The sequence below is a fragment of the Eurosta solidaginis genome, chromosome 3, assembly GCF_040869045.1.
Source record: "Eurosta solidaginis isolate ZX-2024a chromosome 3, ASM4086904v1, whole genome shotgun sequence".
In the NCBI taxonomy this organism is placed as follows: domain Eukaryota; kingdom Metazoa; phylum Arthropoda; class Insecta; order Diptera; family Tephritidae; genus Eurosta; species Eurosta solidaginis.
This window is the reverse complement of record NC_090321.1, coordinates 278,975,496-278,995,499: the sequence shown is the minus strand read 5'-3', so window position 1 is coordinate 278,995,499 and position 20,004 is coordinate 278,975,496. Positions and strand designations below refer to the sequence as shown.

The window sequence follows — 20,004 nt, the reverse complement described above, 5'->3', positions numbered from 1 at the left end:
ACATATTTTTAAGCCTATAAGACCTCATATTTCGTATTCATTTCAAAATTCATCAATAAAAATTCAAACTTATTTTTGGGTAATCACAGTGTGCGACGAGATTTCTTCAAAGTTTAAATCTTTGTGGATAAAGTATAAAGTGTCAAATTTCGTCTGGCCAGACGACAACGCTAAGATGTGTTGAATTTATTCACAGCTAATCGGAGGGTTAAATGTGATATAAGTGTAACAAACAATAATAAACAAAAATAAATGTAAGGCGCGATAACCTCCGAAGAGATCTAAGGCCGAGCTTCTCTTCCAATTTGCTTCGTGTTCCTCTTGATTTTCCCTACAAATTGGTCGGACGGGACCTACATGTTTTATGCCGACTCCGAACGGCATCTGCGAGGCAGATGAGTTTTCACTGAGAGCTTTTCATGACAGAAATACACCCGGAGCGCTTGCCAAACACTGCCGCTTAGACAAATTTTCTTCTAATTGAAAAACCTTATTTCTAAAATTTTGATGTTCTTTTGCCCGGGGTGTGCACCCAGGGCATACGGTGTGGTAGGCGGAGCACGCTACCATCACACCACGGTGGCCGCCTAAATAATAATACTTAATATAATAAAGACAAGTAACGACAAGTAAATTATATCAAGTACCTTCAGACTTAATATAAACGTACGAAAATGCACTCACTCTCCCATTTACATCCATTTATACATGCATCCATACACATGTGCAATTGATAATACAATATTTGAAACAAATATGCAAACTTCAGATAGGCATATAACAATGTTACTATCTATTTTAGCGCAGGTTGATCATCTCACATCAGCTTCAATACTTGTACAGATAAGTGTTTAACGGCTACAAATATAAACTCATATACATGTATGTAAATGATAAGACAGTTAAAATGTTGGTCATATTGTGTGCCTATTTATCACTATGAATATCAAAGGCATTTTCCACTGACCACAACAATAAAATGGCGTGCGATCTCATCCACTCCGTCGAGTTTATAAAATAAGCTGACACATCCATATTGTTTCACATAGTCGCAATCCATCCGCCATCGTACTTAGGCATACGTGAGTGAGAAAGAGTTAATGTGTAAAAAGGTGTTTCAAAATGTTCACATATATACGCAGTTGGTGAATATTTACGAAAAAAGTAGTGGTGCCAACAGTGTGCGTTTCTGTGTGCGTTTCTGTGGTGCTGCTTAATTGTTAAAGTCAAAGCAAAAAGTGTAAATAAGCTGAAATTGTGAACCATGGTTGAGATTGATGAGCAACATACAAATCATAATCATGATCATAACAAGGATATAGAAAATAGTCATGATTCAATTGATCCTTGTATTGATGCTGAGTCCCGTTTACTCGATAATGGTAAAATCAAATCCAGTGAAAAGTTAAACGGTGCGAAAAATAGCGAAAAATCAGATTACGATAAAACAATGACCGAAGAAATCAATAAATACTTAAGAGATATGCCCCTAACGGATGATATGACATGTGGGTTTTGGATATTTAAAGGCAGATTCTTTCAAAGGTAATTAAACTAACAATGCAAATAAACAGAAAAAAAATATTTTTTTTGTTATTGATGTTGGACACTGCCTTCTGGCGTTAAAGACTTATTCGCCCTCTCAGTGACAGCCTCCGTTCGGTGGCTGAACCAATTATGGTAACACTGTAGGCAATGCTGTCTATGTGAGGTATTTTTATTGAACGACTAGCTCAACATACACATTCATATACACCATCATCCAGTGAGTTTTCGAGTTCCGTATCACGCTCAAATCTCACAGGAATGCCCTAAAGGCAAAGACTAAAGACAAGGAATTAACATAGTATATGGATTTATCTGGCCCAAATCGTTGTTGTTGCCCTAACATGCAAAATTTTTAATCTGGCTCAGGATCTTTGCGACCGCATGATGCCTATTGTGTAGCAAATTTTATTATGATACGTTTTGTTTGGAAATTGGAAAGACTTGTCTCAAAATTAAATGTCACTGCAATGCATTGCAATGGCAAAAATGAATGAAGGCCAATTTTTTACAGATATGAGAAAAATCGGATATTGATAAACAAAATTAAAATAATTTTGCGTTTTTTTACCTTTGAATAAATGGCCTCTCTTCGCTGCACTGCACTACTTTTTGCACAAATAAAGAGATGTTTGTTTAGTTTTTTTTTTCTTCAACGTTATAATTTTAAAAATTCACTTCTCACAGACTTTTATATGCAAATATATAAAAAGATAACACTCAATTCATATATAAAATATTGGCGCCTTACCATTCGCCGCGCACGGCTGCGCATAGGAATTGCCGCCGTCTGATGGTGATGGAGGCGGCTTAAACAATCTTTTTAACACGCTTTTATTAGCTTGGCCTGTATGTAACGGAATCTTTGAGTTTAATTTCTACCGGTTTCTAGAAGTCTGATTAATTTGAAACTTTGTATACGTATCAAGGACCGATGACAATGCATTAATGTGGTGGTGTGGTGACATAAGGTCAACGACCATAAGGTCAATTGGCCTTATTGCCACTTTGAATGGCCATAAGTTTGATTGAAACTTTGCACACGTATCAAGGCTCGATGATAATGCATTAATGTGATGGTGCGGTGACATAAGGTCAACGGCCATAAGGTCAAATGGCCTTATTACCACTTTGAATGGCCATAAGTTTGATTGAAACTTGGAGCACGTATCAAGGCTCGATGACAATGCATCAATGTGATGGTGTGGTGACATAAGGTCAACGGCCATAAGGTCAATTGGCCTTATTACCACTTTGAATAGCCATAAGTTTGATTGAAACTTTGCACACGTTTCAAGGATCGATGACAATGCATCAATGTGATGGTGTGGTGACATAAGGTGAACGGCCATAAGGTCAATTGGCCTTATTACCACTTTGAATGGCCATAAGATTGATTGAAACTTTGCACACGTATCAAGGCTCGATGACAATGCATTAATGTGATGGTGTGGTGACATAAAGTCAACGGCCATAAGGTCAATTGGCCTTATTACCACTTTGAATGGCCATAAGATTGATTGAAACTTTGCAGACGTATCAAGGCTCGATGACAATGCATTAATGTGATGATGTGGTGGCATAAGGTTAACGGACATAAGGTCAATTGAACTTATGACCACCCCAAATGGCCATAGATTTGAAACCCTGCACACAATGCGAAACCGCATTCCTTTATTAATGATAGAAGTGGATGCATGGCACATATACGAAAGAGCATACTGGAGCCTTTTTAACACGCTTTTAATAGCTTGGCCTGTATCTATCTATGTATCGATGTATGTATGTAACGGAATCTGGAGTGGAGCCGAGAGCCCCGGTAATGCAGAGCTCCGAACTCCGTTGCACCTTTTGAAGCAGTTTAAGATAGGTACTTTTAGCTAATGCAGGCTACCAGACCAAGGCACCATAAAGAAGAATCGGGCGCACAATGGCTGCGTAAATAAGGTAGGTCACCTTAGGGGAGAATCCCCAGGAGGTGCCAATTGCCCTCTTGCAGGTGAAGAGCTCTGTTGCTACCTTCTTGGATCGCTCCACTATATGGTCACTCCATAATAGCTTCCTATCCAGAATGACTCCCAAATACTTGACTTGATCGCTAAACGCTAAGAACAATTCTTGGCAGTGTAAGATTTGGTACTTTGTACCTCCTCGTGAAGATAACAAGCTCGGTTTTATCCGGGTGGCAGGTTGTACTCCCGGAGCAGCTACAGGATGTCAGCTGGGTCTGATGGCGTCACTGGAAACCAAGCTCTAGCCCTTGTTCGTGAGGGGATATCACGCGCCTCCACTACATTGAGGCGCGCGCCCAGATATACCACCACTATCAGCGTGACGGCGGCTCTATTGAGGTTTACCGACCTGGCGCCGTCACAGGCAATTAGCTTGACATTTCCCTGGAACCATCCTGCATCGGTGTAAGATGGCTAGTGCAGGCCACCATACCAAGGCACCATAAAGGAAAATCGGGCGCACAATAGCTGTGTAAATACAGTAGGTCAACTTAGGGGAGAATGCCCAGGAGGTGCCAATTGCCCTCTTGCAGGTGAAGAGCTCTGCTGCTCCCTTCTTGGATCGCTCCACTATATGGTCACTCCATAATAGCTTCCTATCCAGAATGACTCCCAAATACTTGACTTGATCGCTAAACGCTAAGAACAATTCTTGGCAGTGTAAGATTTGGTACTTTGTACCTCCTCGTGAAGAGAACAAGCTCGGTTTTATCCGGGTTGACTTCCAAACCTGTGGCAGGTTGTACTCCTGGAGCAGCTCCAGGATGTCAGCTGGGTCTGTTGGCGTCACTGGAACCCAGGCTCTAGCCCTTATTCGTGAGGGGATATAACGCGCCTCCACTACCTTGAGGCGCGTGCCCGGATATACCACCCCTATCAGCATGACGGCGGCTCTATAGAGGTTTACCGACCTGGCGTCGTCACAGGCAATTAGCTTGGCATTTCCCTGGAACCATCCTGCATCGGTGTAAGATGGCTGATGCAGGCCACCATACCAAGGCACCATAAAGAAGAATCGGGCGCACAATGGCTGTGTAAATACAGTAGGTCACCTTAGGGGAGAATCCCCAGGAGGTGCCAATTGCCCTCTTGCAGGTGAAGAGCTCTGCTGCTGCCTTCTTGGATCGCTCCACTATATGGTCACTCCATAATAGCTTCCTATCCAGAATGACTCCCAAATACTTGACTTGATCGCTAAACGCTAAGAACAATTCTTGGCAGTATAAGATTTGGTACTTTGTACCTCCTCGTGAAGAGAACAAGCTCGGTTTTATCTGGGTTGAGTTCCAAACCTGTGGCAGGTTGTACTCCTGGAGCAGCTCCAGGATGTCAGTGGGTCTGTTGGCGTCACTGGAACCCAGGCTCTAGCCCTTGTTCGTGAGGGGATATCACGCGCCTCCAATATCTTGAGGCGCGCGCCCGGATATACCACCCCTATCAGCGTGACGGCGGCCCTATAGAGGTTTACCGACCTGGCGTCGTCACAGGCAATTAGCTTGACATTGCCCTGGAACCATCCTGCATCGGTGTAAGATGGCGATGGACCAGGGTTGTCTTTCTTAACCTTAACGGCCACCGTAGCGAGCGCGGCCTCGATCCACTTCCACTGTTGTTTCGGGATCCTCCCATCTTCGCTGCTATCGTCTATAATGCCAATGATCTGCCGACCCTTGGTAATTTCGGCGAAAGACCGCGTCCAGCCTCCCTGCGTCTCGACCCTTTTCGGTGCCGTGGGGTTGGATTCATCCATGGAACGCTGGCGTTTCGAGGTTTCATCACTCTCGACTAAAACTTTTAAAATTACTTGAACTAAAAAATTAAAATAAATAATAGTTTAAAAAAAATAAAAAAAAAACACGCTTTTATAGCAAACCGAACTAAAAAATGGAAAATAATATTCAATTAAAGAGAGTTTATATAACAGTAGTAGAAGGTCAAACAATCCTTTATAGTTAATCACCTCAAAATAAAATTATAATAAACTTTAAGTTATTAACAGTAAAAAGCGTGGGGTGGTTGATATTGAATATCTGAGAGGAAAGATATGAAATGTAGTCGAATGCACCCCACGCTTTTTACTCTGAATTAAATTATTCTGTTAATAACTTAAATTTTATTATAATTTTATTTTGAGGTGATTAACTATAAACGATTGTTTGACCTTCTATTATTCTGTTAATAACTTAAATTTTATAGTATTTTTATTTTTAGGTGATTAACTATAAACGATTGTTTGACCTTCTACTACTGTTATATAAACTCTTTTTAATTGAAAATTATTTTAATTATTAAAAATAATCTAAAGTCAATTCTACCACAGCCTTGGTGTTGCTAATCTGATGCCATTGATAGGTCTTCAATGCATTTTATATGAGCGAACATCTAACTCGATACAAATTAACTAGGAAGTCTGAGGAAATCGCGCTATACACTATTTTATTTTGAATAGGTCATTACATTTGTTGCGAAAAAAAACCATGCCTATAACCGTTCTGGGGCGAAATATAGAACTGTGTACATTTTCGCGTTATTTGGAGATGTTGTTTAGGCGTTATGCTCCGACCCCGTACAGATTTTCACATTTATATATAGAGATATGGTCTCAGAGAGCAGTGTGAGAGTCGAGTTGCAAAATCATTAGCCGTCTGTTGCAATTGCAGCCTTTCAACGTTTAGCTTTCAGCGTGTTTTTGTTTCTTGCTTTCAGCAACGCCGAGGCGAGCACGTATTTTCTCTGTCACGCGGCAATGATCCGAGTCGATGATAGATCCTGGGATTTTTTTGCTGTTGCAGCAGTACTTCACTCCATCCAATAGATGTGACCTCTCACAAACTGTCACAATTATCCCCTATATGGAGTCGAGGAAAACATAAAGTTTAAACAGAGTTGGCGAGATTGCGTATGTCGGGGTTAATTGTGGATAAATAAGAATTTAACCCATTACAAAATACAAGTCGACTAATCATAGATGAAATATTGAGGGCATGTTTAGTGCTTATGCAGATGTCTCCTAAAGTCACTGTGAGGTGGGGCCCCCTCACTCAGATAATGCTTGTTCAGCATTTCGTCTTATATTTTCTGTTCATATTCATTTATAATTTATTTGATCGATATTTCGACTTCATATTTTTTTGTGTAAATAGAAACTTTTCGGACTTAATATTAAAGAAAGAAAGTAACTTCGAGACCATCGCAATACGTTCAGATTTTGATCCCGTTTATAGTTGTTGTTATAGCAGTGCTTCGCCCCATCCAATAGGTGTGACCACCCATAAATTGCCATCAATATCCTGTAACGGGAGTCCAAGGACACTTACAGTTTCAATAGGGGTGAAACAGAGTGAGAGGGTTCGTAGAGGCGTTGGTTCCACATTTTTTTAGAGAGATGGTTGATGTTATGTGGGACACATTCCAAGCAGGACATACACTATGTATATCGGGCTTGATTCTGGATAGTTAAGAGTTTAACCCGTTTCAGTATCCAGTTCGTAGTTGAACTAAAGTGACGCGCATCTCCCTAGGGAGAGTGCTTTCTTCTTCTGCAAGTTCAGGGTATTTATCTTTAAGAACGGATTTCCCATTCAATTCCAGGTCCGACGCCTTTTTGTGGATATTCCTGAGGACCTGTTTTTTCGCACGGCTGCGTTTCCAGGCGCCGCATTTCCTCATAATGTTGCGGAGATGATTTTTATCCCTCATTTGCCACAGTTAATGTACCCCACAATAAAAAGATTTTAACCAAAAGTTTTGCGAGTTGAAACACTTGACATGAAATGCCCTATCTGTATATTACCTTAGGCTGATTTTCCCAAACACAGTGATTTTCGCTTTGCATTCTATCTCTCATTAAAATTTCTTTATTTTTCTCTTGCAGATTTGCAAATCAAACAGCCTATGTGGTACTTTATGGAATGGTAGGTTGTGTTTTTTCCATGACTTACGCATACTTCAATGGTACAATCACAACAATAGAGAAACGTTTTAAAATACCTTCGAAGAATACGGGTATAATATCGGTAGGAAATGATATTAGTCAGATGTTGGTCTCAGCTGTACTCAGTTACTATGCGGGCAAAGGACATCGTCCACGTTGGATAGGATTTGGTAAAAAAGACAAATCTTACAAATTTTTTATTCTTTAAACTTAAATTTGTTTATCTTATAGGCTTGTTAACAATTGTAATTTTCTGCTTAATGACCGCATTGCCACATTTTCTTTATGGTCCCGGTGAGGACGCGCTAGCATTGACTGCTGAATTTGGTGCTCAACCTGATGAGAATGCTACCAAGGAGGCAATCGAAAAACAGGGTTCGAAAACGTTATGTCGGCTTAATGGTGGTGGTGCGGAATGTGAAGTGGGTGAAGGTAATTTGGCGCCACAAATAGTACTCTTCGTTGCGCAGTTCATCTCAGGTATAGGTGGCTCTCTATACTATACATTGGGTGTCTCCTATATGGATGATAATACGAAGAAATCGCGTACACCGGCATTGTTGAGTGAGTATTTACCTTAAATTTTATTGAAATATCTTACATTTCAAAATAGTAGAAAAATATACTAATTAAATATATGCTGTAACGCTCGCCAGAAGCGTAAACAATTGGGCCTGGCAATTTTTTTTTTTAATGCAGATCTTATTTTTGACATGGGCAGCGACCCTGCAGGAAAAGAAGCTAAGCTACAAGTTAACGTTAAGTTGCTGTACAATAAACAAAAAAGCTAGAGTGCATTATTATTTGAATAGCGGAATACCTTTATTAGTACATAAATAAGAGACAAACCTGTCTGCAAACCAAATTTGATAAGGGATGACGGAAAATAGTTTCAATATGCATAAAATCCTTGATATGAGAAAATCTGTTTCGCGCTTCATATAAAATTTGAAGTGAACTTTAAGTATTTGTTTCAGACTTTTAACCCAGAATTTATCTCAGCTTACATTTTCGTTTTAAAACTTAAATTTTAGGAGAAATTGTCATTGTGGTAAATTTGGTATTTGGCCAATTAGAACGAGGCCTCTATATCTAAATGAATAATGAATGCACCGTAAAGAAAAGCATTTACTTTTATACTTGAGTAAATAAGCTTGCTCTATAAAACTACTGAAATCATAATAGACAAGACCTGAGATCACAATTGTTTTAGCAAGTTTTGCTGGTAATCTTTATTGCCCTCATGTTAGCGTTGATTTGACTTAATCTAGAGCGAAGGTGTAAAGATTTTATTTTCCTATTGTGATGTTTTCATAATTTATTGTCTTAAAAAAAAGCGTCTGGAAAACTATCAACAATATCGTGTAAATAATACATTGTAGAAACCAGCGTGATCGCGTTCAAATATAATTTATCTAAACCAACGTGGCGTAAGAAAGAAGGTTATTCCATTGTCAGTTATCGGTCGTCATATTAACTACCTGACAATTACTGCCAATTAAACAGATTATGTTGTTGCTATTGTTGTAGCGATAAAGACACTCCACGAAGGTTTTGGGAAGTGTTATCGATGTCCTTTGCCGGATTTAGATCTGGTACTTTCCGATAACAAGAACCATTAAGGTACAAGCCCGACCATCTCGGTAACGATTTAACATGACACATTGAACCCTCTAGGCCATCCCTCCCTTCCCACCCCCTACTTCCATGACAAACTTGGGGTAGCCATATCTGCTAAAGAAACATTATTCGCCACTTGTAGGTGAGGTTAACAGTTGGGTTGGAGAAGCTATAAATTGAGCTGACGATTTAGGTATTTTAGTCCCCGCATACGACAGGCGTACCTCCCGCTCTGAAGATACAACCATTCAGTTCCGTTGATCAAAACTTTCATTTGCCTCAGGAGCTCCGTAATCCTGGTGCAATTAAATGATGCCCGCGGAATTCACGCCTGAAAAATGGAACCTAAGCCCGTGGGTCTTATGTCATTTACATTCCCAAAAAAGAAAGTCCACAGAAATTATTTTCCTGTGCGTTATATCATATTCAGAAAGGCATTAATGTAGTATTTTTTTAAGAAACTAAAAAAATCAACATTGCAGACAAGTCAAGAAGCAACACTTTAATTTTTGAGTATTGTCAAATGATACACCATTTTGTAATATTGACCTAAACTGTCCGGTTTATTGCATCATGTCTAGACACAAAACATCAGTAATATGTACATTCATTCATTTGTATTTATTTACGTCACCCACTACTTTATTTCTTTAGGTTTATCATATTTTCTACGTATGCTGGGTCCAGCCTTCGGTTATGCACTGGCCTCCTTCTGTCTACGCGTCTATATTGCACCACAATTACGACCGGTCATAAATAATCAAGACCCACGTTGGTTGGGTGCTTGGTGGATGGGTTGGTTAGTAATCGGTGGCATGATTTTCTTCTCAGGTATCTTTCTTTCTATGTTTCCGAAAGCATTGCCACGTGCTATTGCAAGACGTACAATTGAAGAGGAGCGTCGAAAACGTATATCGTTACGTGCGCGAAAAGAGAGTAGTAATAAAGAGCAAACAGAAAAAGAGTTACTGGCGGCTGAAATGGAGAAAAAGCCCAAAGAGGAAACAAAAGCGTCCTTTAAAGACATGTTGACAACATTTAGACGGCTAACAACAAACAAAACATTGATGTGCAATAATTTCTCGTCAGTTTTCTATCTTTTCGGGTATACACCATATTGGATATTTACACCAAAATATATTGAGATACAATATCGACAATCAGCTGCCACCTCGAGGTGAGTAAATGTGTAGAAATTCAAACAGAATGTAAATAAGATCCAACTCAGCTTCGATGTCTATGTTATCACATCATTTAACAAGTAAGGAAGGCTAAGTTCGGGTGGTGTAACCAAACATTACATACTCAGTTGAGAGCTATGGAGACAAAATAAGGAAAATCACCATGTAGGAAAATGAACCTAGGGTAACCCTGGAATGTGGTTGTATGACATGTGTATCAAATGGAAGGTATTAAAGAGTATTTTAAGAGAGAGTAGGCCATAGTTCTATGGATGGACGCCATTTACGATATGGGTATTAAACGAAAAGTGTTACTGAGCATTTTAAGAGGGAGTGGGCATTAGGTCTATAGGTGGACGCCTTTTCAAGATATCGCCATTTGGGTGGGCCAGGGGTGACTCTAGAATGTTTGTACGATATGGGTATCAAACGAAAAGTGTTACTGAGCATTTTAAGAGGAAGTGGGCATTAGGTCTATAGGTGGACGCATTTTCGAGATATCGCCATAAAGGTGGACCAAGGGTGACTCTAGAATGTGTTTGTACGATATGGGTATCAAATGAAAGGTGGTAATGAGTATTTCAAAAGGGAATGGGCTTTAGTTCTATAGGTGGACGCCTTTTCGAGAAATCGCCATAAAGGTGGACCAGGGGTGACTCTAGAATATGTTTGTACGATGTGGGTATCAAATGAAAGCTGTTAATGAGTATTTTGAAAAGGAGTGATCCTTAGTTCCATAGGTGGACGACGTTTCGAGACATCGCCATAAAGGTGGACCAGGGGTGTCTCTAGAATGTGTTTGTACGATATGGGTATCAAGCGAAAGGTGTTACTGAGCATTTTAGGAGGGAGTGAGCATTAGGTCTATAGGTGGACGCCTTTTCGAGATATCGCCATTAGGGTGGGTCAGGGGTGACTCTAGAATGTTTGTACGATATGGGTATCAAACGAAAGGTGTTACTGAGCATTTTAAGAGGGAGTAGGCATTAGGTCTATAGGTGGACGCCTTTTCGAGATATCGCCATTAGGGTGGGCCAGGGGTGACTCTAGAATGTGTTTGTACGATATGGGTATCAAATGAAAGGTGGTAATGAGTGTTTTAAAAGGGAGTAATCCTTAGTTCTATAGGTGGACGCCTTTTCGAGATATCGCCATAAAGGTGGACCAAGGGTGACTCTAGAATGTTTGTACGATATGGGTATCAAACGAAAGGTGTTACTGAGCATTTTAAGAGGGAGTGGGCATTAGGTCTATAGGTGGACGCCTTTTCGAGATATCGCCATTAGGGTGGGCCAGGGTGACTCTAAAATGTGTTTGTACGATATGGGTATCAAATGAAAGGTGGTAATGAGTATTTTAAAAGGGAGTAATCCTTAGTTTTTTTTTTTTTTTTAATCCTTAGTTCTATAGGTGGACGTCTTTTCGAGATATCGCCATAAAGGTGGACCAAGGGTGACTCTAGAATGTTTATACTATATGGGTATCAAACGAAAGGTGTTACTGAGCATTTTAAGAGGGAGTGGGCATTAGGTCTATAGGTGGACGCCTTTTCGAGATATCGCCATTAGGGTGGGCCAGGGGTGACTCTAGAATGTTTGTACGATATGGGTATCAAACGAAAGGTGTTACTGAGCATTTTAAGAGGGAGTGGGCATTAGGTCTATAGGTGGACGCCTTTTCGAGATATCGTTATTAGGGTGGGCCAGGGGTGACTCTAGAATGTTTATACGATATGGGTATCAAACGAAAGGTGTTACTGAGCATTTTAAGAGGGAGTGGACATTAGGTCTATAGGTGGACGCCTTTTCGAGATATCGCCATTAGGGTGGGCCAGGGGTGACTCTAGAATGTTTGTACGATATGGGTATCAAACGAAAGGTGTTACTGAGCATTTTAAGAGGGAGTGGGCATTAGGTCTATAGGTGGACGCCTTTTAGAGATATCGCCATTAGGGTGGGCCAGGGGTGACTCTAGAATGTGTTTGTACGATATGGATATCAAATTAAAGGTATTAATGAGGGTTTTAAAAGCGAGTGGCCCTTAGATGTATGTATATGTGAAGGCGTTCTCGCGATATCGACCAAAATGTAGACCAGGTGATCCAGAAAATCATCTGTCGGGTACTGCTAATTTATTTATATATGCAATACCACTAACAGTATTCCTGCCAAGATTCCAAGGGCTGTTGATTTCGCCTTGTAGAACTTTTTCATTTTCTTCTACTTAATATGGTAGGTGTCACACCCATTTTACAAAGTTTTTTCCAAAGTTATATTTTGCGTTACCATGTTTCATCCCTTTTTTCGTATTTGGTATAGAAATATGGCATTTTTTTCATTTTTCGTAATTTTCGATATCGATAAAGTGGGCGTGGTTATGGTCGGATTTCGGCCATTTTTTATACCAAGATAAAGTGAGTTCAGATAAGTACGTGGGCTAAGTTTAGTAAAGATATATCGGTTTTTGCTCAAGTTGTTGTGTTAACGGCCGAGCGGAAGGACAGACGGTGGGCTGTGTATAAAAACTGTGCGTGGCTTCCACCGATTTCGCCCTTTTTCACAGAGAACAGTTACCGTCATAGAATCTATTCCCCTACCAAATTTGAGAAGGATTGGTAAATTTTTGTTCGACTTATGGCATTAAAAGTATTGTAGACAAACTAAATGAAAATGGGCGGAGTCACACCCATTTTGAAATTTTCTTTTATTTTTGTATTTTGTTGCATCATATCATTACTGGAGTTAAATTTTGACTTAATTTACTTATATACAGTAAAGTTATAAAATTTTTTGTTAAAATTTGAATTTAAAAAAATTTTTTTTTAAAAGTGGGCGTGTTCTTCATCCAATTTTGCTAATTTTTATTTAGCACATATATAGTAATAGTGGTAACGTTCCTGCCAAATTTTATCATGATATCTTCAACGACTGCCAAATTACAGCTTGCAAAACTTTTAAATTGCCTTCTTGTAAAAGTGGGCGGTGCCACGCCCATTGTCCAAAATCTTACTAATTTTCTATTCTGCGTCATAACGTCAACCCATCTACCAAGTTGCATCGCTTTAACCGCCTTTGGCAATGAATTATCGCATTTTTTCGGTTTTTCGAAATTTTCGATATCGAAAAAGTGGGCGTGGTTATAGTCCGATATCGTTCATTTTAAATAGCGATCTGAGATGAGTGCCCAGGAATCTACATACCAAATTTCATCAAGATACCTCAAAATTTACTCAAGTTATCGTGTTAACGGACAGACGGACGGACGGACGGACGGACATGGCTCAATCAAATTTTTTTTCGATACTGATGATTTTGATATATGGAAGTCTATATCTATCTCGATTCCTTTATACCTGTACAACCAACCGTTATCCAATAAAAGTTAATATACTCTGTGAGCTCTGCTCAACTGAGTATAAAAAGGGGGTAACAAATATGCTAAGTTTAGTTCGAATCAGAAAAAAAAGTAAAATCCCATTGTCATTAATTGCCCCTTATCGGTTAAAAAAATGTTTGCGCCAAAAAAAAATGGAAGAAATCTTTGCTTCGCTAAAGCTATAGCCAGTGCAACTTCCGTTGACATTTAACCAACACACTATAACTTCATAGGTCCTTCTCTTATGATCGTGAGCTTTGTCAAGATTGGACTTTACTTCTCACTTATCTACTCTGTCGAAACTACCACATTCACAATTTTTCGCTGGATTTCTTAACTTACATCATTTTCGAGCCTAGCGCAGACTCCTACCTGTAGGGAAAATCTCTAGTTCAAAACTGGTGCGTGTCTAGTTCATTCATAAGTACTACGAGTTCGCCGTCTATCTCTTTTACCTGCTTTCAACTGGCGAATTTAACAAGGAGATATCCTAGGCGGTGGAGACTGTCCCCGCAGCATTACCTTTTCTCTAGTTCCGAACTAGATACAAATTTCCAATTTAAAACTAGTTGTTTATTGGCATTTTTTCGATAGTTCCGAACTAGTGCAAAAATTTACAGTTTAGAGCTAGTTCTTTTCTTGGTACTATTTTCGAACCGGACCGAAATTCTACATGTTGCTTCTAGTACGATATTATCCCTTTTGTCGATAGTTCTGAACCGCCGGAAAAGTGTGAGAAAAAAGGGTGTATTCATAGTCGGAGCTCTTTAGAGCTAGTAGCAGTTTTTTGTTGGTGGCCTATTTCTCAAATATGTCTTAAATATGAAATATAAAAATCCCGTGGAACTGTCGAAATTAAGTCTGAGATCACAACTCACGGCATGGACGTATATAGTAATCCAAGTGATCTTAAGCAGCGAATCCGCTTGGTGAAAGCTGGAAATCAGCTAAATTAAGCTGCATGACGGTATTCAGAACACGTTGTCGTTTTGATTGCTGACTGACTTTTTTTGTGACGTCCTACGAAATTCCAATTCTCCCCCTTTGCAGACGTTTTGAATGCGCTTTAAATGGTTCAGTCGTACGGGATCAATACTGGACTGGATGAATATGATGGGTAGGATTCCCGCCTCAGATTTTAAATATTCATTATTCATTGCTCATTCGGTTCTTTTTATTAATGCAACCATGACTCGATTAAATTCTCATACCGGATACCGTATACCCTACAGAAAATGTACATAACGAGCTCAGAACTAGCTATACTTCTCTCTAATAACCAGTTACTGGGCTTAACTGTCTCGTTTTATAGAGCGATGTTATTGGCGGTGGCAATGATCGCCAATGCATTACTTCTAAGTGGAAGTGGGAGTGGCAGTCTAAGTAAGAGTGGAAGGGAGAGGAAGAAATAGAGTGAGATGGGCAGATAACTAAAGAAATGAGGAATGAGACGGGGAAATGGAAGATAAAGTAGAAAGGGATGTTAATGAGAGTAATAGAACCTCAAGAAACTTATCGAAAAGGCAAATCCTGCCGTTTATGCTGACGAAGATACAATTAATATAAGGCAAACGGCAGAGTGCTCGCTATAAGCAATGCTAGGCGAGAAGCGATTTTTATTTCATATATTTTACAAGCTTGAAACGTTTCTGGCACTCTGGCGACTTTTAGAATTTTCCATAAGAATTAATTGCAGAGCTTTCTATCTTTATATGAAAGCAAGGCTCTGTCGTCAGCTTAAAAAATTCTAATTTCCACACAATAATAATTTTACGACAATTGTGTGTATATAATAAATAAAAGCTTTTCAATTCTCTTCCCATAGCATGGTTACCGGTACCGTGGCATTGGCTTTCTCTGCTGCTGGTGTATTATTGTCAGGGTTTGTGATATCACGGTATAAACCACGAGCACGTTATATGGCAGCATGGAATGTTATTGTTGGTTTTCTAACTGTAGGTGGCATTTTGGCATATGCATTTATCGGCTGTCCAGGTAACGAGCAGTCGGTGATTGTCAACATACACGACAGGTAATTGATATAACCACAAAACTGAGTGGAAAATTTAAAACCATGTCACTTATAACAGTAACGTTATATTACTTAACAAGTAAGGAAGGCTAATTTCGGGTGTAACCGAACATTATATACTCAGAGTGAGCTTCAATTGTACATTTCATTGCAGATAAATTACTTTTCTACATAACACGTGGCACCGCCTGTTTAAAAAAAAAGTCTCGCCATTTCCTCTTATAATAAAACTTGATAAGTGAAATATCATTAATTCAAAGCTATTTTTTGCTAAGTTATAGCTTATTATTCTAGTCTACGACCCTTTTAAACGTGTTTTATATAAAAGTAGGCGTGGTCTTTAACCGATCTCGTCCATTTTTACTAGAAATAGTTTCTGCTATAAGGAAAATATGTGTACATAATTTCATTACATTATGTTAATTTTTCTTCGAGTTATGGCTCCCGAAATATAGAAAATTGCTTAGTCGTAAAAGGGGCGGTGCCACACCCATTTACAAAAATTTTAGTTTTTTCCAATTTAATGTTATAATTCAATTTAGAAAGAAATGATATAAAGCTCTTTTTCGCTAAGATATAGCTTATTATTTTCGTCTACGACCCTTTTAAAAATCTTTTATATAAAAATGGGGGTGGTCTTTTACCGATTTCGTGAATTTTTCTTCAAAGCATTCCTTATAGTAAAGGCAACCTCTATGCCGAATTTTGTTACGATAGGTTTAACGATTTTTGATTTATGATTAATAATATTTGTAAAATTGATTTTATCAAAAGTGGGCGGTGCCACGCCCATTTTAAAATTTTTTTTTTATATTTTTATCGAGAGTCTCAATATCAGTCCACATGTGAAATTTTAACATTCTAAGTGCATTATTTACTAAATAATCAGGATTTTTGTGTTTTCCAAAATGTTATATATATAAAAAGTGGGCGTGGTTATCATCCGATTTCAATCATTTACCAATCTATTCTGGGACCATATGAGCTCGTGTACCAAATTTGGTGAAGATATCTCAATATTTACTTAAGTTATCGTGTTAACGGATAGACAGACGGACGGACGGACAGACGAACGGACGGACAGACGGACTGACGGACATGGCTCAATCAAATTTTTTTCGATACTGATGATTTTGATATATGGAAGTCTATATCTATCTCGATTCCTTTATAGCTGTACAACCAACCGTTATCCAATCAAAGCTAACATACTCTGTGTGCAAAGCACGCTGAGTATAAGAAAACATAATATTATATAACGTTTACATCTTCACAAACAGAACTGCCATAAATAGTGCACCCACCTGTAATTCAGATTGTCATTGTGATTATGTACGTTACTCACCAGTTTGCGGTGAAAACAATATGACTTATATATCTCCATGCCATGCGGGTTGTAAGAAACAATATAAGCTTGCCAGTGGACGAAAGGTAATACATAATTAACATCGAATTAGCTTTTTATCATTGCTGATTATAAACTTATCCCATTTTACAGATTTATTATGACTGTTCTTGCATACCAAATAATAGTTTTAATACAAGTTCAAAGCCCTTATTTAAACGCCTTAATGTTATTGATCTGAAATCCGATATAAATACTCATGACGTCAATGACACTAAACGAAAAGATTTACATGAACTAGAGACTACTCCTTTAACCACATCATTACCTATCTCACTGAAAACTGCGTATCCGGATGTAAGTTGAAATAACATTATTTTAAGGATATATGTACATCTATGCTATTATTAAATAGTAGATTACCAGTGATGTGCGAAGTTTGGTCACACACTAAAATCTATACTAAAGAGCCATTTTCACCATCTTAAGTTAGTCACTTATCTGTCATTGATCGAAAGTTTCGTTTTCTCCATACTATTTGAAGCATCAGTTGTCAGTTAAGTGCGAGGAAAAAGTGCCAACAAAAGTCAGCAATCGATTTTTGCGATTGGTTCTAAACTATACCCACAATTATCCACTTATCTAAAGGGTTAGTCGCCCGGTATTGGTGAAGGTGAAGCTGACAAATTACTCTATCTAAAGGATGGCTATCCTCCAGTTAAATTCTAACTTAACTAAAGATGGTGAAAAAGGCCCTTAGCAGCTATTTGTTAAAAGATGCCACGATGGACCGGTGAGTCAATAAAAAAATCTTCAAGAACTCTGATCCACACAAAATGAAATAATCTGATAACATAGCGCGACAGATAAAGATAAGCTCAATGCAAAGCTTAATATCTTCACAGGCGAAACCTGTTTCAAATATGAATGTATCATACACATATTCAGCAGGCATTGGCTCTGGCGACCCCAAGTGTCTCATTTAACTAGGAGGTATAGGAGCGAGAAGGCTCAATGTGGTCATATCTAATTTTTATCGAAATGGTCGGGCCTGCATTTTAATGGCATTTGTTACCGGAACGTACCGAATCTATATCCGGCAGCGGACCATCACCATGTTGTTGTTGTAGCGATAAGGTTGCTCCCGGAAGGCTTTGGGGAGTGTTATCGATGTGATGGTCCTTTGCCGGATACAGATCCGGTACGCTCCGGTACCGTAGCACCATTAAGGCGCTAGCCCGACCATCTCGGGAACGATTTATGTGGCCACATTAAACCTTCAGGCCATTCCCTACATCCCCACCCACAAGTTCCATGAGGAGCTTGGGGTCGCCAGAGCCTCGTCTGTTAGTGAAACAGGATTCGCCGCGGAAAGGTGAGGTTGACAATTGGGTTTGGAGAAGCTATATATTGCGCTGGCAACCTGAAGGATTGCGCTCCACAGCCCCTTGAATCTGGTAGTTTAGTCGCCTCTTACGACAGGCATACCTACCGCGGGTATATTCTGATCCCCTATCGCTATAATAACATGGCGTATCATGTTGTCTTTATTAATAGTTTGCTTATTTAAACTCCGCGCAACCGTAATAACGCCATGACTTACAAGTATCCATTTATTCCTTTTGCCTTTGTGTTTTCAACCCAAGCGGAAACAGCAATCTATTTTAGGTCTTTCACCAGTTGATTATTTTATCCCAGCAGTAATATCCATTTCCTTCTGTTTGCACCGATGAGTGTCGATTGTAGTACTTTCGGTTATTTGCATAGCATGACCTTACATAGTCGTTAATTTTATCTCACTCATAAAGCTCTCCGCTATTTTCTTCTGTAGTTTATCGCCAAAACGGTGAGATCTACAAATTTCCGGAAAACCCTTTCTTCGAATACTACAATAGTTTTATTAGAAAAGGAACGAAGTTTGGCTTATATAGCGTGTGCTTCATTCGTCTAGAGAAGACTTAAATTCTCTAATGGCTACTTAATTTGAAGTACTAATAAGCGGTCTTATTGGAACTGATTCCCAGATAGGCAAAATTTTTCATGGTTTTAAATATTTAGCTGTTATGTTAATGATAATACGCAATATCGTTAAAGCTGCGTTGGTCGTTTCCTAAAATGTCAAGCCAAGTATTTGCATTTTTTCGATAACTTACGCCAATTGGAAGCACCAAGGAATATCAAATTGTTTTTCAACCTGTCTCTCCGAACTCAGTGCTTTCAAAAACGGGTGTCGATATGAATAATTGCTAAGCCGGAGCGGAGCGCCTTATTTGGTTCGCACAGTATGAGTTAGCTAGCGAAGCCTTTGGGCTTCTATTTATACAGCCCATAATTAAACTTCCTTCGATACCCACATTCTCCACCACGGAAGGGCCCAAATACCTCCTGGAGAACTTTTCCCTCGAATACTCCATGCATGTGTAATATCACAACCTTTTTCGTGATTACCCTTCATATGATAGACTGCTAAGTTTTGAGGATACCTCAAGTACCTACCTTAAAAAACCGGGATTTGGATCTGAACTTTAGGTATAGAGGGTATATTGCAACGTTTTGTTATTAAGTTTTTCTAAACCACACATGCAACATTTTTTAAAATATACAAATACTTTTCAAAATATATACAGGTCCTTCTAGGTGGTCAAGCAATAACTGGCGCATGTCCTGTCAACTGTTTTGTACAATTCGTCACTTTTCTATCTGTAATGTGTTGCCTGAAATTTATTGGTGCAACAGGGCGCGCTTCCAATTTCCTCGTGTCTGTACGTTGTGTACCCGAAAAGGACAAAACAGCTGCAATGGGTTTCGGCATGATGATGATGTCCATGATGGCGTTTATACCGAGTCCAATTTTCTTCGGCTGGGTGCTGGATCGGCTATGTCTCGTGTGGGGTAAAACATGTTCAAATAAGGGAAATTGTTGGCTCTATGATCCGGAATCACTAAGGTATGCTAAGAAT

The 20,004-nt window shown here is 39.1% G+C and overlaps 1 protein-coding gene across 4 annotated transcripts in view; it reads left to right on the top strand.

Annotated features, from left to right (window-relative positions):
* Positions 1–20,004, top strand: part of LOC137245646 (solute carrier organic anion transporter family member 74D-like) — a 49,246-nt gene that overhangs the window by 27,629 nt on the left and 1,613 nt on the right. For 2 of the 4 annotated variants that reach the window (XM_067776642.1, XM_067776643.1), the window contains exons 2-8: positions 7,432–7,661; positions 7,723–8,055; positions 9,766–10,288; positions 15,493–15,699; positions 16,980–17,130; positions 17,198–17,401; positions 19,672–19,991. In XM_067776642.1, the coding sequence (XP_067632743.1) occupies positions 7,432–7,661; positions 7,723–8,055; positions 9,766–10,288; positions 15,493–15,699; positions 16,980–17,130; positions 17,198–17,401; positions 19,672–19,991 (1,968 nt within the window). Of the gene's footprint in view, positions 1–802; positions 1,546–7,431; positions 7,662–7,722; positions 8,056–9,765; positions 10,289–15,492; positions 15,700–16,979; positions 17,131–17,197; positions 17,402–19,671; positions 19,992–20,004 lie in introns of all 4 variants that reach the window. The other 2 variants (XM_067776640.1, XM_067776641.1) reach the window with 2 other exon arrangements.